Source organism: Megalops cyprinoides, chromosome 6 (assembly GCF_013368585.1).
Source record: "Megalops cyprinoides isolate fMegCyp1 chromosome 6, fMegCyp1.pri, whole genome shotgun sequence".
NCBI classification, from domain to species: domain Eukaryota; kingdom Metazoa; phylum Chordata; class Actinopteri; order Elopiformes; family Megalopidae; genus Megalops; species Megalops cyprinoides.
Window position 1 is genome coordinate 12615045 of NC_050588.1, and position 17308 is coordinate 12632352.

At 45.3% G+C, this 17308-nt stretch overlaps 1 protein-coding gene across 2 annotated transcripts in view; it reads right to left on the bottom strand.

Moving 5' to 3' along the window:
* The window catches only part of cdk18 (cyclin dependent kinase 18), a 50789-nt gene that overhangs the window by 15822 nt on the left and 17659 nt on the right, over window positions 1-17308 (bottom strand). The window contains exons 1-3 of one of the 2 annotated variants that reach the window (XM_036531192.1): window positions 14597-14627; window positions 13400-13538; window positions 1328-1461 (exon numbers count right to left, since the gene is read on the bottom strand). In XM_036531192.1, coding sequence (XP_036387085.1) covers window positions 1328-1461; window positions 13400-13517 — 252 coding nt within the window. In that variant the 5' untranslated portion in view covers window positions 13518-13538; window positions 14597-14627. Of the gene's footprint in view, window positions 1-1327; window positions 1462-13399; window positions 13539-14596; window positions 14628-17308 lie in introns of those variants that run through there. The other variant, XM_036531191.1, reaches the window with a different exon arrangement.

Below are 17308 nucleotides of genomic sequence, written 5' to 3' on the forward strand. Positions count from 1 at the left end.
ACCTTCACGGCAAATGCCGTAAATTTCCTAGGAGGCAGATCTCGTTTCAGTTGAGGCAGAGAATTCGTGACATTGCGGGCTAAGGTTTGGGTAGCGCGGCGGCGGCAGCAGAACACAAAGACGTTCCTAAACATATTACCGCCTATAGGAATGGAATAATGATGGCGGGGAGAGAGACATGCTTTCAAAGTGCTGAGAAGAACCCGGTGAACTTTAAAAAGTGGGGTGGGCGGGGGGGGCCTCGGAGAGACGCGTCTGATGAGGACGGGCCGACGGGGAGAGGGCAGGAGTGTGCAAATCTGAAATCTCTGTTCTGTGTCATTAGAGGAACTCAAAGAGAATCAATCGACTCGGTTTGAAAATAGATTTATCATTCTTGGCTCCCATAATACGAGGTGAAGAAGCCGGCGGTTGAGAGCCTTATAATAGAAGCCTTATTCCCTTTTTTTCACACACGACCAGGCCGCGATTGAATAGACCACGATGTTGGGGATGGTGACTGTCACTGCAACCAGCAGCTGTGATTAATATCAGCTATTACCTCTGAGTGGACATTTTGTCTCTTTTTTTTCCAAAACACATGAAAGTCACCTTCCCATGTACTGCGGTTCAGGCCTGGGTAAGGGAAACTGAATGGAACATATGGACTAAGGTATAAGGTAAAATGGTGTGAATTGGTGAAACATCCCAGTGAAACGTGATTATAATTCAGTCACAGAAATTAAAATGCTCACTGGTGTGAACGGTCAGCTGATTAAGAGTTCTGTATCTTTTTGCTAACTCATGTTACTCAAAAGTCGTGCCATTATCATATCAGTCATCATCACTGAGTCATCGACAGCAACAAGTTGACACAGTGCTACTTTATCCAGGCTCCACAAAACCTTTGTCATTTCACAGAGTTCTAATGATAGTGATGATTATTGTATTATGAGGGTGTCTGCCACAAAAGATAATCACTGTTAATAGTGAAAATACCAATCCTCTGGACAGGCTCCTTTATTCGGGTCAACTTATATAGCTTTGTAAAACGGCGCAGAATACGAATAATTCATGTCAACACTTCAATGAAAAATGAAAATCAGTCAATTATTGACTATGTGGACCCTGTTATCTGACAGAAGTCTAGTGCACACAGAATTAACGATGACCAGAGGGACCCCGTTCTTAATCATCTGTCAGAACAGTGTCTCTGCGTCTTTTGTGTTGAATTGCACTTGTGAACATTTTCAGAGTCCCAGAAGGCACTGCAGCTTCATTGAAGCGCACAGCAAAGAACGAGAGCAATGACATCAGAGATGAGGGGGTGGATCTGCCCTTCTGTTACCTCCATGGAGAAGCGGCGGTGCTGGTGCTTGTGGCGGTAGTGGAGATGGGTGGGGGACTGGGCCCCTTCGTCCCCTGGCAGCGAGCCGCGATCGGTGTGAAGGGGGCGCAGTCCCAGCCTGTCCGGTACCAAGTCTGTAGGAAGAACAGGGTTACACGGGGTCACACAGGGTCATGTAGGGTCACACAGGGTTACACAGAGTCATCTTTTTACTCCATGCAAAGTACTTCTCTGCTCAGTACCTGTCAGCGTGTTGTAAACATGTAAAACAAAATGAAAACATTTTGGCAAGATTTTTGGTAGCTTTCTTTGTAGACTTAGTTGCACAATGCACAAGGTCTCAGCTTTTGTTGAAAAAGTGAAAAGTTTGGACTTTGTCTGAACTTCTGTCACCTTCTTACGCATAATAGGTTGGGGAGAAAACGAGGCCGTAAGAAACTTTATCCCAGAGCCACTCGTGGGGTCAGCCAAGGCCACATTGTGTGTTGATAATGTAATTACCCCCCTGTCATGGTTCCGACGAATGACAATTATAGCATTCATCACTCAATTACCACAGTGTTTATTACTTTTTAATGGGAGTGTGAATGCATCCGCCGTACTCGCGCCGCTCTGATTAATACATTCTGCTACATTGTGACAGCAAATTATCTGCGCAAATGAAAAGTGGACTCAAACCACACCTGTGATTTGAACCGTTAATAACGCCTGACCCCCCCCCGACACAGCCCCTCGCCCCCCAACGGCTCGCATCCGCCGGCTTCATTAATACCCGTGCCAGCTGCTGGTCATTACCGCCTCACCCGCCGGAGTCGCGTCTCGATCCGGGAGCGAGAGAGATATCGGAATGGCTTTTCTGCTCCATCAGTTTGATTTGAACGAGGGCCTCGAAGGAACCCCAGGAGGGGGTGCCGCTAGGGCTTGTCAATTTCACGCCATGACAGAAACGCATCGTAAAAAAAAAAAAAAAAACTGCTGTCGTTTGCCAGGGAGGTCCCCCCCGGTGTGCGACTTTGACTGACGGGCGCTTTTGGTCAGATCTGATAGCTCTGCGGGATTAAGTTGAATATTCACAAATGAGACTTTTTTTTCCTACCCAATGCATATTACATCAGGGGTCATCCAATGCATCCACAGTGCTGACCACAATGTACTCCTGATGCCTTAAAGGCCCGGGACGATCAGCGGTGAGGGGGGGAGTGAGACTCCTTGACAGTCTTGTGATAGCTGAAGCCACCATGCATCAGTGAGACTCCAATCTGAACCCATCAAAGCGCTGCGCTGTGGAAAGCAGCAGAGATATGGAAGTTCTTTTCGCATCAGAGACTGAGCGCGGATCCATTTCACCTCGGCCAGGTTCACAGTCTGAGTGTGAGAGTGGAATCCTAAAGCTCCGGAGTTTAAAATGCAGCTGTCTGCGCCAGTGCCGGGCCATTCCCTGATGGTCCTGTGGGGTCAGCGGACTGGTTTGTTGAAGAAAAGCATGGCAGTGATGAGCCAGTGTACATGTTGCTTTCATCTGGTAGTAAATAGCATCCCCCACTGGGTTTCAATCTCAGAGCTGGTTTAGAATTAAAAATGGGTAGAAGACATAATAGGTACATGAAATCTTTTGTGTGTGTGTGTGTGTTTGTTTGTGTGTATTTGTGTGAACTAGCATGCTAATGTTGGCTATGTTGTGTGTGTGTGTGGGTGTGTGGATGGCTGCATATGTGGACCCAGGAGTGTCTGAGTGTGTGATGTGTGCACGGTTGATTGTGCTTGTGTCCGTGCGCATGCGTGTGTTTGCGAGTGGGCGTGCATGTCTGTGTGGGCACTTTGCGACTGTTGTATTGAAAGTGCGATGTTCCTCTTTGATGAGCTCACACTGGCCCAGATCCTCTGTGTCATTGCCTGGAACCAGGCCACCCACGACACGCCTCATATGATCAGACACGGACGAGCATCGAAGCGGAGGGCGAGGGCCGGCGGGGGTGTTTTTGATCTAAACCAGACCAGCGACTCCTGCAGATAGTGGGCCATCAAAGCTGATCTCTTCTGATGTTAGGGAGCACACGAAGCTGACCCCACGGGCCCGTGTCTCACCTCACCAGCACAATGCCATTTGCGAAGGAGGGAGGGAAATGCCATTTTCTCTTCAAAACATGGAGCATAAAGGGGCACCGTCCACAAGAGCCACAGCTGTCAAGAGCTGGGAAACAGACACAACATGCCTCATTGACACCGAGTGCCCCACAGTAACGCTGTGGCCTATGATGTTCATCACCACAGAAGCTTGCTGCAGTGCATTATGGTCCTAATTCCCAAGCCACAGAACTGATGAAATAGTGCCAACACCACTGGGCAGGAACATATTTACTTTCATATTTATTTTTTTTAGGGGGAATCCTGGACAGTTGGGCCAGGCCAACACACTCAGCAAAAACATGCAGTGTAAATACATGCAGAGTGAGGCTCGCAGGCAAGGGCTGACAGCTTGTGGGTGCTGGAACCCAGCTAAACCGTATGCGACGGGAGTCTGTTGCTGTCGCTGTTTGTTTTTTTTTTTCCCAGGCAAAAAAATAGGAAATGATGAATATCAGTCAAGGGGAGACCCAATTATCCACGAAATGGTGTTTCCAGTAGAGAAGGGAAGAATTAAAGAGGCATGAATGGTTCTTTTGAGAATCTAAATTTCACCCTGCCCACAGGAACACAGAGCAGCAGCCTAAACACCCAGTGAGAATCAGATGCTGCAGTGGAATTAGCTTTTCCCTTTTCATCAGCGTTGTTAATTTGCTTAGTCGACTCCCTTACCCAGCATGCCTTACTTCATGCTACCCACTCACACAGCTGGATATTTACTCAGACAATTCAAGTTCTGTACCTTGCTTAAGGGTACAGCAGAACAGCTGAACCGCACTTGAGATTCTCTCATTATAATGTCCAGCCTATTAAGCTCTCCCACATTTAATATTTTGGTTATTATTATCATTATTGATTACATATTTGTCATTACCCGTTCAGCTACAGTGACTTACCAAATAGCTGAGTGATACTGTACATATACGCTGTGTCAAAAACGTGTAGAAGAGCTCCAAGTATTAAGCTGGCAAATTAAAAGCATGAATACGGCATTTATGCTTTAAATTTGCCAACTTAATAGTTATAATTTTAGAGCAACAATGCAGACAAAAACCATTCAGTGGTTTGTCCACTCAGCGCTGACTTTGACTGTTCACTGTCATGCACTGATTAAGGGGTATGGTGCAAGTCTCCCAAGTTTACAGATATTACAGATATAGTCATATTTCCTACTAGAAGACCTTCCATGAAATGGCGCTAAGCACCACATACAGATGTTCTTAGCCATAAACGCTCCTCCCCCCTGCCAACCCATAGCTGTTTAAAAAGAGATCCTCTTCTGCAATCCCGCAGTCTCATCCCAGTAAAACAGATGGCGGCAGATTGATTTGAATTGCAGCATCTGAGACAGCTTGAATTTTATCAGGGAGTTGTACCAGTCTGCTCTCGAGTTGTCAGTTTCTGGCACATACTGGTGGTGGAGTGAAGGAGGAGGGAGTGTGTGTGCCAGACAAGGAGAAGAGACCCACTCACACTCACTTGAAATACTTAAAATAGAGGGTACACCGTCAACTTAACTTCATATTTACCATAATGCAGTTCTTTTGCAGCAGCTTGCTGACCGTTCCTCTGGGAAATGAACAGATATCGTGGTGATGTTGTTCTACAGCAGTGTGTTCCCAGAGGGCCACAGGGCCTGCCAGGTTTCAGTTGAGCTTCGGTGCATGATTTGAAACTTCATTAAGGAGGGAGAGTTGCCTCACCTGCAGTTGTCTAGGTATAAATAGGATGCTGTTGATTTACAAGCAGCTGCTGGTTTAGCAGGGAATCAACTGAGCTGATCTTTCATCCAGTTATTGACTGAAGTTCGTCTTTTAGGAGCTGAGGCACATCCACAACCAGCAGGAACTTCTAGGCCTTTCAGGAACGTGGGCTCCCCAACCCTGCTTTACTATAATGTCACGTGTTAGATGAGCGAACTAGGGAATCGAGGGAATCGCCGTGCCCATGACAGATGGGGTGACAGTCCCACCTGTGTTTTTACCCCCGTCTGTGCCGACTGAGCTAGCTGTTTTCTGCAGTTAGAGCCGAAGGTTCCCACCATTCCGTTACCGAACGCATGTGATGACATTGCAACCTCGCCTGATGCCGTAAAACCACTGGAGTCCCACTATACCCTGCCAGGTAACACGAAAACGCAGCGCCCCAATGGAGACTTCAGCCACAGCAGCAGGTGACAAGGGCGTCGCACCCACGCCATTTTCAATAAAGCACCCCTCTCATGGGCCTTCAACCGTAACCGTGCTGACAAACGGCCAGCCCCGGCTGGGATTCCGAGAAAAGATAACATAGAAATCACAACTGTTCAATTCTTTTTTTTTTTTTATCCTTTCTGCCTCATCTATAGTTTTATTATTTGGAAAGAGATGAATAGGAGATCACAAGTGTGCTTTTATGGTAATGATTGCCTCAGAGTCATGACCGCCCTATCCTGCTGATCAAAAGCACTCTCACTCTCTTTCCACACTTTAACAAAGCCGATACACCTCCTAACCCCCCCCCCCCCCCCTTTTTGTGACGGCAAGTGCATCCATTAGTCCTAAAAAAAAAAAGACAGAAAGAAATAATGGAGATGAATGAGCAGTTCTCTCCTGGTGACATTTGATGTTTCCACTAATGCAGGTACCCAAGGTGTGCAACCAAACGGTTCTCCTTAAATGAAACTGAAAACAGCAATTGCGTTTTTTTTATTATTATTTTTTTTAACAGGAGCTTTTAGATATAGTGCATTACCCAGCATCGGCTGGGCTGACCGTGGCCTTTATGACTGGGAACAGCATGTTTATAGGGATACTTCAGCCTGATCTCTGTAGTTTAACGCGTAATTATTTACAGGCATCATTTAATGTGTGTGTCCGACTCCAGCTTGAAATGAGTTTTCCAGGAAAAAGTCAATACGTATTTAAAAGTGTACCAGCAGGATAAGGTTTAATTGGATGTACCAAGCACACATCAGGTCGGACTCCCAGTGCCAGGTGTAAAAAGTGTTGGTGCAGTATGTCCAGCCTCGCATTGGGCGTTATATACAGCCTTGGATTCCTTTCAGCATAGCATGCATATGTATGTATTGGTTTTAAAATATACCAGAGATATATGCACACACTGCAGTAAGTGTGTGTGCTTGTGTGTAAGTGTTTGAATATTGTCTTCTTAGAGACATTGTCAGCGGTTACTTAAAATAGGACTGTGATGGACCTCAAGGAGAAAAATGCCTCATCCCTTAATTTTGATTCACAAGCGAAAGGACGACACTTAATCACTCCCTCAAGCTAATAGTGTTTATGACACCAGACCTACTGGTTTTACAGGACTCAAATAAAACACTTGCACATTTGACCATTCTTATTTTTGTCCTCAACAGAATGAAAGCACTTTCCCTAGGTGTGACCTTCACATACTTCTAAATCTTTCAGGAAAACTTTATATTTAGATGCTCAGATCATTTATCTGTTGTGTTCTTTGTGTACTGTTGTTTCTGTGACCGTGTATAGGCATTTTTGGATGCTTCTTGTGTCCCTCTGGATAGGACTGTCTGCTATCCCGGGGAACAAAATCTAAAATGTGAAATATATTGAATGTGTAGCATGTCGCATTTGAAAAAAGAGGTGATCAGAAATGAAGAGATGTGTTGGGTGTACCAGGATCATTGCTATTGCACTACCTCGGCATAGGGTTATTGTCCACGCAGATATGATCAGTAAGTTGCTATTTCATTAGGTGCTGCTTTGGGGAGACATGAGAGTTGTTAACAAAAGCCAACAGCCTTGGCTGAAATGACTCCTTTATTCAGACCATTTGAGCAATGTGTTAATAATAATATCATTATATAATTATATCTTCATTTGAAAGGGCCCACTTGCAGACACACAGACAGACATGCCCACGCACGCGCACACACACACACAGACGCAAGCACACGCACCTTCACATGCCCTGGCTGAATAAATCATTGGTGTTGCTTCCACTGAAACAGACTCTTTTCCTTCATAGTTCCAGAGTCCTGTCACGTCTCTGTAAACTCTATGATATTACCGGCACTATAGTGGTGATGCAGAGAATGAAGAATATGTGAATGACAATGACACTCCTTGAACAGACACCACTTAGTATGCCATCATGCCAAGCCAGTTAGGATCAATTAACAGTCGTCCTGCTTGCAATGCACTATCATTGGTTGGCTGTACGCGACCACACGCTACACTGCGGCAGCGTGATCGAGAGTATAACCAACACAATTAATGAAATGAGGGGATTTGTCTGCCTGCTTTTATACAGAGATACAGTGTGTCCCAGAGGAATTCAAAGAATGCCGAGTTGTCCTCTTTGTACTTTATGGTGATTCTCGCCTTCCTGCTTTTCCCACGCTTTGTTTAATCTGAAGTGCATTATAAGGCATTGATCTGTGGGAAGCAGAGATCTGAGCTCGGAGTCTAGGCAAAGCTTCATGCCTCTTGGACAGGGCTTGTACTGAAGTCCCCTTCAGCTGTGGGAGACTCGATTGATCTGTGAACGAGATCTGCCATGGTTGAGGATCCCTCAATCAAATCCTCTTTTGGGCTGGAAAGTGGCAGTAGGTGTTCAGCTCTAAGTCCACCCACTGCTCAGATCAGGTGGGAACCACTGGCGCCACCACCCCAGCCCCCCACCCCCCCACCTCATTTCATGAATATTCTGAGGCGGGCAGGCCAAAGCGGTCACCCTCCCCCTTCGCGTAGCACAAAGCCGTGGCGGGAGCATCGGGGCTGGGGAGCGGCGCATTTATTTGCAGATATGGAAACAGAAGCCTGTCTGGGTTTATAATTTAAATATCACAGCTACAGCGGACACTTTGATCTTCCTGCGAATAATTGGGGTCATTGCTGGCAAGTCATTTTTTTTCCTCTCCCTTAATAATTGTCCTCTATCAGATAACCCAGCGGAGAATCGTCCCAGCTTTTTCCCCACTACCGCCCCCCAACACTCACACGCACACACACACACACACACACAAACACAAACACACACACACCTTCCCCCGGTGTTCACTGTCTGGCAGTGTGTTCTAGAACGCCTCGCCACTACCCGTCAGCCAGCTTGTCAGAAAGGACAATCTAATAAGTGGGCCAGCTGAAGTCAATTTCTTTTTCTTTATCTTTAGGATGCTGTTGGGGGAGTGGGGGGAAATGGAGGTGGAGGGGAGGCGTAGGAGTGATACCAGCGTTTTTAAAGAGCGGCATGATAGTGTGTTAGCGTTCAGGTATCAAATATGTCGCTAACCGCATCGGCGACAGGGACTGATGCGTCTAATAATATCCACTCGCTAGGCACGTATGGGGTCTGGTGCCCTGACGCAACCTCCATCGGTGATAGATAAAGCATCTCTCTGTAGAATGGTGATGGTAGCGAATGGGGGGCTGCTGAGTTCCTGCTGTGCGTCTCTGCCAGCCATCCCCCTGCCTGTCTGCACCGTGATCCCTCTGCACAAAGGTTCCCGTCTCGTTGGTAAAGGAACAGATCTCTTAGCTTAGGAAGGGGAGAGTGAGAGAGAGAGACAGAGTGAGAGAGAAAGAGAGAGAGAGAGAGAGAGAGAGAGAGAGAGAGAGAGAGAGAGAGAGAGAGACAGACACAATGATTCCTCCTGGCACCTCCCAGAATGCACCGTGTCAATCCCGTGTGATGGACTCGGCCGTGCGCGCCTGTGCAGGAAGCGTCTGGCGAGCCTCCTTCTCCGCACCCTATTTTTAGCCAGCCTGGGGGGGCGCACACAGCTCTGCCAGAACCACTTACCCTCCTTTATCTCTGCCAGCGTGGGGGAGAGGAGGAGGCTGGCACCAGGAACCATCTTCATTTGCCATTTCTTGTCCCACTACCCCCCCCCCCCCTGTTTTTTTTCCTTTCCAAGGGATCTCTATTTTTATCCAACCCCCGGCTTTAACAGCAGAGAGGAAATGTTGTAAGTGAGAAGCCCAGCTTGTGTTTTGTTTCATTGATGAGCACTGAAGCCACTCTTCTCCATACAGCATGTTGATCATCATCCTCTCATTATTCACCAAAATAACTTTAACCAAAATAACTTTTTCTTATGTGGGCTAAAGTTATCAGTAATTTATCATACAGTAATCATGTAATATGCACAACGGGGAGACTTGGCCAGGTGTTCATTTATAGACATCGCTTCCTAAATATTGAAAGTAGAACGTGGAAAAATATGCTATATATATATTTATATGTGCTATGTCTAGACAGCCTCATCTGGAGATACCTATACCTATTGCCTCTTAATAGGAATTCTGGTGGAAAATAGACTGATGGTTAGCTCATCATATCTTTGAGTGAAGATAATGATGTGTCAGAGTTACAGTTCCCCATAATTGTATGATACCTTTATAGTAGCAATCACATTGTCATTGTGTCAGTGTTATTTATCATCAGTGTTTTTACCTGAGAAGGCGAATTTGGACTCTCTGATTTAATATGAGACAAAAGACTCCTTAACTGAAACACAGCTTTTTAAAGATTTTTGTTAGTGGTGCAAGCTTCAAATATTTAGATCTGACCTTAAAGAAAAAAAACCCACTTAAAATCTGAATTTTCATACATTGTATGTATCAAATGTATGTAAGTTATGTAGCACACATTTACATATATATCTGGAGGTACTTTCAAGCTGTGGTAAGTCTGGATCTTATCTGAAATTCCAGCCACGTACAGCAATGCAGAGCGGTCGAGTATAACCAATGTGGCAAGGTGCATGCAGAAAAAGAGAAACGTGTCCCATTAGTGTCATTTGAAACAAAGGAACTGTCACTGGACATAAATCTGTGTGCACTATTCAAGCAGAGTACATCTATAACACACTCATTCCTATAACCAACCAACCTGTCGCGTACAACAAACCCTTCGGCCTGGTAGGCGACATCATTCTCCCATATACAGAATAGACTCTGAAAGCAGCAAGTCAGCCAGAAGCTTTGTTTCCATTATGAAGGGAGCTGGAATAATATGTACACGTGGCAGTGAAACCTAAATGAAGCTCTCCCAGTCTAAACACTGAGCCCGTTGTCATTTATCAAAGTCTAAAAACTAAATGGCAGAAAATAAGGGAAGGCGCATCGCTGGGCCATCGGGAAGACTGCTAAACTCAGCCGTTAATGGGACAGAATTAAGTTTTCACAGATAGAATTAAGATTTTAGTAACCATCTGCAAAAGAGCAGATGGCAGGGATTTCTGGGCAACTGTAATCTTTTATTAGAGCAGAGGATATATTTCTCCAAAAAAATTGCCAGCTCTGGCTCCATTGCTGGGCATTTGCAAAGGTTGGATTGCGCACCGATGTTTCTGTAACGTTCCCCCGATATTTCACGCCTAGAACAAGCTGTAGCTGGACATGGAAACCCACTCCAAAAACATCCCCCGATGGCTTATCGGGCTTGTGTGTCCTAATCCCGTATTTACTCAGCTCCCCTTTTTTTTTTTGCCCGTCCTGGAAAGGTGTCTGACTGCCTCAGCGCTCGTGACAGATTCCAGGTAGCGCTGTGATCCGTGCTGTCTGTTCCTGGTGGATGAGGCCTCTCTGCAGGTGTCTGTGGTATAATGACGTGTAATCAACTATAATTGAGTTTCTCAGAGAGAAAGTGTCACGGCTCCAAATGCCATGCGATGGGAACTCTTTGCACAGGCCTCTCCAGGCTCGCCTTGAGCCATCAGAAGCTCCGTGGAGCAGCTGGTAATTAGTCCTGTGGCTGAAAGGAGAGGGTCTGCTGCTCTACTGAGGTGTCGTCCAACAACAGTGGGAGAGCCAGCAGGCCAGAGGAAGTCCATTGAATCAGCAGTTTTTAATCATGAGCTTGTGATTCTCCGTATGCCCCCGTGTCTCCCGGAGCCAAGATGGAGAGATAGGGAATCTAACGAAGTTAATTAGCGCAGGCGGTCGTGCGTCTGGGCGCATGCCTCTGCGTCTCCCAGAGCCAAGATGGACTGATCTGGGGAAATCTAATGAAATTTAATGAAGTCTTATTTGCACACGAGGTAGCTAGCGAGGAGATTGGAGGTGTACATTCATAGCTGGGCTTTTCTGTAGTTTTTACACCTTTCTTAGACTGACTGGCTTCGTCATCCAGGCTTTTTGGGCTTGTAGAGGCTTAATTATTTGTTCCGGGGGGGTGTGAGGGAAAGAAAACAAACAACAACTGCCGATCTGGGCCAGCCTCTTCCCCTGTCTCCAGCTGCCTCTGTCTCCCCTGAGGCGGGTGCTGAGGTGACAGGAACACAGGCGTGCCGCTCATATCGCCGCCAGCATCACGCTCCACAGAGGAGCCAGGGCTCCAAAACATCTCTGCCATAAAGTGTCGATTTCCCATCCCACATCCAAATGCGACATTACACCATGAATCAGAGGCCCCCTCACTATCTTCCTTGCCGCCTCCCATTCCATTTTCTGTGACTGAGTGGGAAAAAAATGGACTTTGAAACGCCCCAGGATCTTGCGGGTCTGTGTGGTTCCCTCTTCCATTCGTGCTGTATGCCCACCTGCCTGTCTGCCGTCCAAGCTGATTCCCCCCCTTGCTGTTGTAGCTCATGCTGATCTCGGAGAGCTGGCAAGTGCTGAGCACGGGAGGCCGCGGGGAGGGCGGAGGCTGACATTTGATCTGCGGTAGCTGGGGATTTGTCTTCTCATCATCTCTCGGCGTGAGCTGCAACCCGCGGGCCCCCCGAGTTATTGCAGAACTGTTTGGTCAGCTGCTTTGCCTGTTTCCACTGCTGAGCTTTTAGATTTCTCTCAAGATAGCTAGCGTGGAGAGTGCCCTCCCCACACAGGGTCACCCCCCCCCCCCCCCCCCCCCACACACACACACACACACACACACGCACACGCACCTCCACACCTTAACTATATAGGCGACCTGGAAATGATTTAGAACTTTGGTAAAGTTCACAGTAGTCTTTTTGTGCCTCTGGACTTGAGGACCGTAACTCAAGAGTTCCCACTTTCCTTGCTCAGAACGCTCGAGAAAGCTGCTAAATCTGGATTACTGTTCAACCACTAGAAGTGTGTGATAAAGTGCGAGGTGCTGGCGTCTTACTGTGTCTTGTACCTTGCGATAAAATTAAGCACCACAAAAAAAAAAAAAAGAAAATCAACAGCAACCGTGTTCAGGTGGATGGGTGCAGTGCTGTGTGTCACCCTGGAGGAGATTAAGATTAAGATAAATGTGTCACCCCTTTCTGAATCTATCTGTAAATAAGATGGAATCTGGCAAGAGCATGAAGCTAAACAGCGCTGCCATAAATAGCCACAATCCGAGCAGAAGCCTGTTTATGGAAGCTGTGAGTTATTCTTCCAGCTCTTAACAGATTCCAGCTCATTTTTGCTTTGTTAGATATTCCATCACTTGCGTGTCTGTCTCCACAGTGCACAATACGCCACAGGGTTGTACACATGGAACTTTGCTGAATGGAGCTGAATTGCTCCTTATGGTTGTCTTTGCGGAGCATGACAGAACACAGGTTCACAACCTTTCCAACCACACAACCCAATTAATGCCTGAAGTCCAGCCAAATGTATGTTAAAATATGAAACAAGTTGCAGCATGTATACTTGTTAGTGTTCATCTTTGTGTGGTGTATTTGTGTTACGGTGTGTTTTTCCATCACATTACATTACATTGCATGCATTTAGCAGACGCTCTTATCCAGAGCGGCTTCCAGCATAATAGAACATAAGTGTATCCATTCAAGTTCAATGAGCAACAGTGTCAGACAAGGCCAACAACACTCCCAGACCAGTGAATGTGAACTTAGCACCATTCAAGCCCTAAATTAACTAGTGCAATAGGCAGAAGCCATGTATACTATGATACATCACACATGTCTGGTAACCCACATCACGCCCCCCTCACCCTCGATGGGAAGCACTTTGGGTGCAGCCCTTATGGGAGACTCCACCATGGTGCTGCCGGGCAACTCACCCTCGCTGCGGCGGATGTTCAGCTGGTTGATCTGCTCGGTGAACTCGGTCTCCTCGATCGTCTCCGTCCGCGGCACCGAGAGCGAGAAGCGCCGCTTGAAGTTCTTCATCTTGTTCATCGCGGGCCGGGCAGATGATCCCTGGGTGCACAGGAGGAAGGCTCAGATTCAGCTGTCAGTCACAGCACAGCGAGAGCGCTGTAATTCCATCACATGGAAAAACATAAGGAGATCACCATCTGCGATCATCCTCGGCACTGACAGGAACACCAAACAGTGAGATTTACTGTACAAGGTAATGTTTGGTGTTGAAACATCCTGGCAAAATAATCCAAACACGCATTCCTTTTTGTTAATCAGGGACACCAGGGACAGAAAATAATACCGGTAAAGTACTCAAATGTAGATCAAAGCTCCATGCTACCTGCTAAGAAGTTTGAAATTAATGGCTGCCCACCACACTTTTTCAACTTAATCAGTTCACTGCAGTTCCCTAAAGTGTCCTTCTTGTCCAATTTCCAGCTCTGCCTAGAAATATTACGCCTGCGTGTCTAAGGTTATGTCCTAACAGTAAAGTGCTGATGAATGATTATGGCATCCATCTATTAGCAGCCTCAGGGTAGACTCACGCTGCCAGTGAATTGCGTGTGGTACGGCATCGGGGCTGTTTTATGGGTCTGAATGGTAGCACACTCTCTGAGATTCCAGGGGGGGTCACTCGCTATCTCTCTCAGCAGGCGACGCTGCGGTTTCCGCGAATTACAACTTCCTCACCTTACACTCGCTATCAGTGGGTGGGATTGCTATTAAGCCCTTCCTGCTGGTAGAGATCGTTGTACATATGCACAGCGGAAGATTGATTATGGCACAGCAAAGCTCTTAGATATGTTGGTTGCTCCACCACTGGCTATAAGGGCAAGAACTGCAGGACATTTAAACCCAGTGATGGATGCAATATATTTATAATCTGAAAGGTAAACATGTAAGAATAGGTGTCCTTGATAAGACTATAACAGCAGTGCTAAATCATACATTGAGTTAACAGAGCACAAAGCCTAACCCTAACCCTAACCCTAAGGCCAAACAATTCAGCCTTAGGAATCATCTTTGACATTCTAACACATGTGGCTGCCATCATGCTAATTCTGACCCTTTCAGGCTAGAACTGATAACATGAAAACCAAAACACACAGACTTACAGTATCGAAGTGACTTGAAGCAGATTAGCAGACAAAGAGTACAGTTGAGGATTGAATCTTCTAGTATATGTGGGTTTGACAGGAAAAAATGGAGTACACACAACGGTTTGTGTATATATACATATAACAGCTAACATCAGCAACACATTTGCCTATCAGGGTAATATATTCACCAGAGATTTGGCATCTGAGTACTGGATGATGACAATAAACTGTGTTATTTAAGGGTGTGATGTCTCCTCGAGAAGACCTGAGGGTAGCATTTTCCCAATAGAGCAATTCATTCGGTCATCGGCTTTCTCTGGTGAGCTAATTCTGAGAATTATTGTCTGTTTTTAACCATTTTCCAAGGTCACTGTTGCATGGTTTATTGTGAGGTTTCCCCTACACACTCCTCAAATATATGAGATTACAATTTCACAAAGAGTTCTGACAGAGAAAGAAAAAGAAAATTTATTTTACAGTATACTGAAATGTCTGTTTTTTTTCTTAAGTATGTTTGTAAAGGTCTCTTCACAGCTGGCAGGTAATGGTGGACTAAGAACAAAGCTCTCTTTCTTTCTCTCTCTCTGTCTCTCTCTCTCTCTCTCTTTCTCTCTCTCTCTCTCTGTCTCTCTGTCCATCTCTATCTCTCTCTCTCTCTCTTTCTCTCTCTCTCTCTCTGTCTCTCTGTCCATCTCTATCTCTCTCTCTCTCTCTGTCTCTCTGTCTATCTCTCTCTGTCTCTCTCTTGTACTTTCTCTCAGTTGTTGCTGAGCAGCAGCGCGGGCTCTGTTGCTAAGGGCCTCCCTGCATTCTGTTTATTACCAGCCTGTGGTTGTGTGACTGGTTAACTAATAGATAGGGGAATTCGAAGAAAAAGCAGCCTGCTAGCTGGCAGGATGTGTGGTCAAGTAGTGTGTGTGCGTGCGTGCGTGTGTGTGTCAGTGTTTTATGGTTGAGGTAAAATACATAACTGCTGCTCTGTCGGCCTCTCCCTTTGAAGTCTGCATACCATTTCCTCAGTCCAGTCTTTCTGTGGTCTTTCGTCTCCAGCAGAATAGCAGTAACTACTTTTCATGTTTTTGGATTTCATGTTTTTTTTTACCAGTTTTGAATTGACTCTTCTTTAATAATTAGCAACAGTTTTTTTTAAAGCACAGCCTTATGATATAAATACATACAGCCTCCATACATCTCAAATTAAGCAAATAAAATGGTCTGTGGGATTTAGTATACAGTATTTTAATTAGAGAAATAGACATTAGTAACTAAATCAAAATGAATGTTCAATTTGTCTTTTCAGTGTTAGAATATATTTTGCTGCAATAGACGTCAGGTTGCAAGTAATCCCTGCTTCTTTCCTGTAACTTACAATTGCATGAGGAAAATCACATTAGCATACAGATATGTGCTCCACTGAGGAGAATGGTGCCTCGCCTTTGGAGGATTAGAATAAATGCAGAAAGCTCTTATGCTTGGAACAATGGCAATGTATTCCGTCTCTACCTGGTCCTTTCCTAGTCCTTGTTTTTTTTCCCTTTCTTATTTAGTCATGATGAGTGCAAAGCAGGGCATGAAATCAAGTTCAAGGGCAAGCCCGTTTCCATGACAAGCAATTACACAACTGTAAAAAGTAGTTTGGACATTCTGATAGCCACTGTATCATGTGGCTGTTTATTTGAGAAATGCTTATTTCTTACTATCTGGCGTTAAAATAATTGTAATAATGAGATTTTATGGTGCATAATTTTTTTTCTGTTGTACAGATCACTTGAAAAATATATGTTAATATGCTTTGTAGTAATACTAGACACAGTGATATGAGTATTAGGTTTCCATAAACACAAACAGTTCCACTTAAGTCCTATGACCTTAACAGGGACGCTCACGGCTATACTCTGCCCTCATGTGACCCCTCGTACAGCGTAGACTGTCGTGTGTATGTTGTTTTGTTTTGCATTACTACATATGAATACCCACTCCATATTGTGTGTTTTATACATGTTTTCAACATGTTGCTTGAGGCCAATAACAATGGCTCCTTGCCTTGTCAGAGGGTGCCATTGTCTGAGCACATTATGTAGCAGTCATGTTTTGGTTATGCTGTTAAAGCAGGCTTCGTGAAGGTGCCCTTAATATAAAAAAGGAAAAGTTCCAGGAGAGCTGTTCTCCTCTGCTGGAAAGGACACTCAGCAAATCCACTTTACATGTTTTAAATGCCTGACATGAGTCACATGGTGGAATCTTCATTTCAGAACATCTTCACGGTGTGGTTTAAAAAAAAAAAAGCGAGAAAGAGGCCCTTGTTAGGAAGGTTTAATCTTGTGAGCGAGTCTTCCTTGTGCTCTGTTAGCGAAAGGACAGAGACCTGATGCTCATATTTCCAGTTTTACGCAGCTATATCTGTTTCGGTGCTGGTGTACTTAGTTAAAGCATTAAACTGTTTGCAGCGCTGCTATTGTCATTGCTAAGTCATTTGAAGGGAGCCTTTTTGTTAGGAAAAAACTAGGTTTTGAAGCCAAACAATTTTCCTTTTTGTGATGACATAACTAAAATTGCTCTCATTTAATATTTTTGTGATGTAATTGTAAGTCATTTATTGCATCCATCTTTCATTTTCTGTGTTGTGAATTTGTGAGTGCATGCACTGAAATATTGGAGTTTAAATTGGCCCGTTTCCTGTACACCCATCTGCCCTCATAAAAATTTGGGTTTGACTGATTTGTGTGT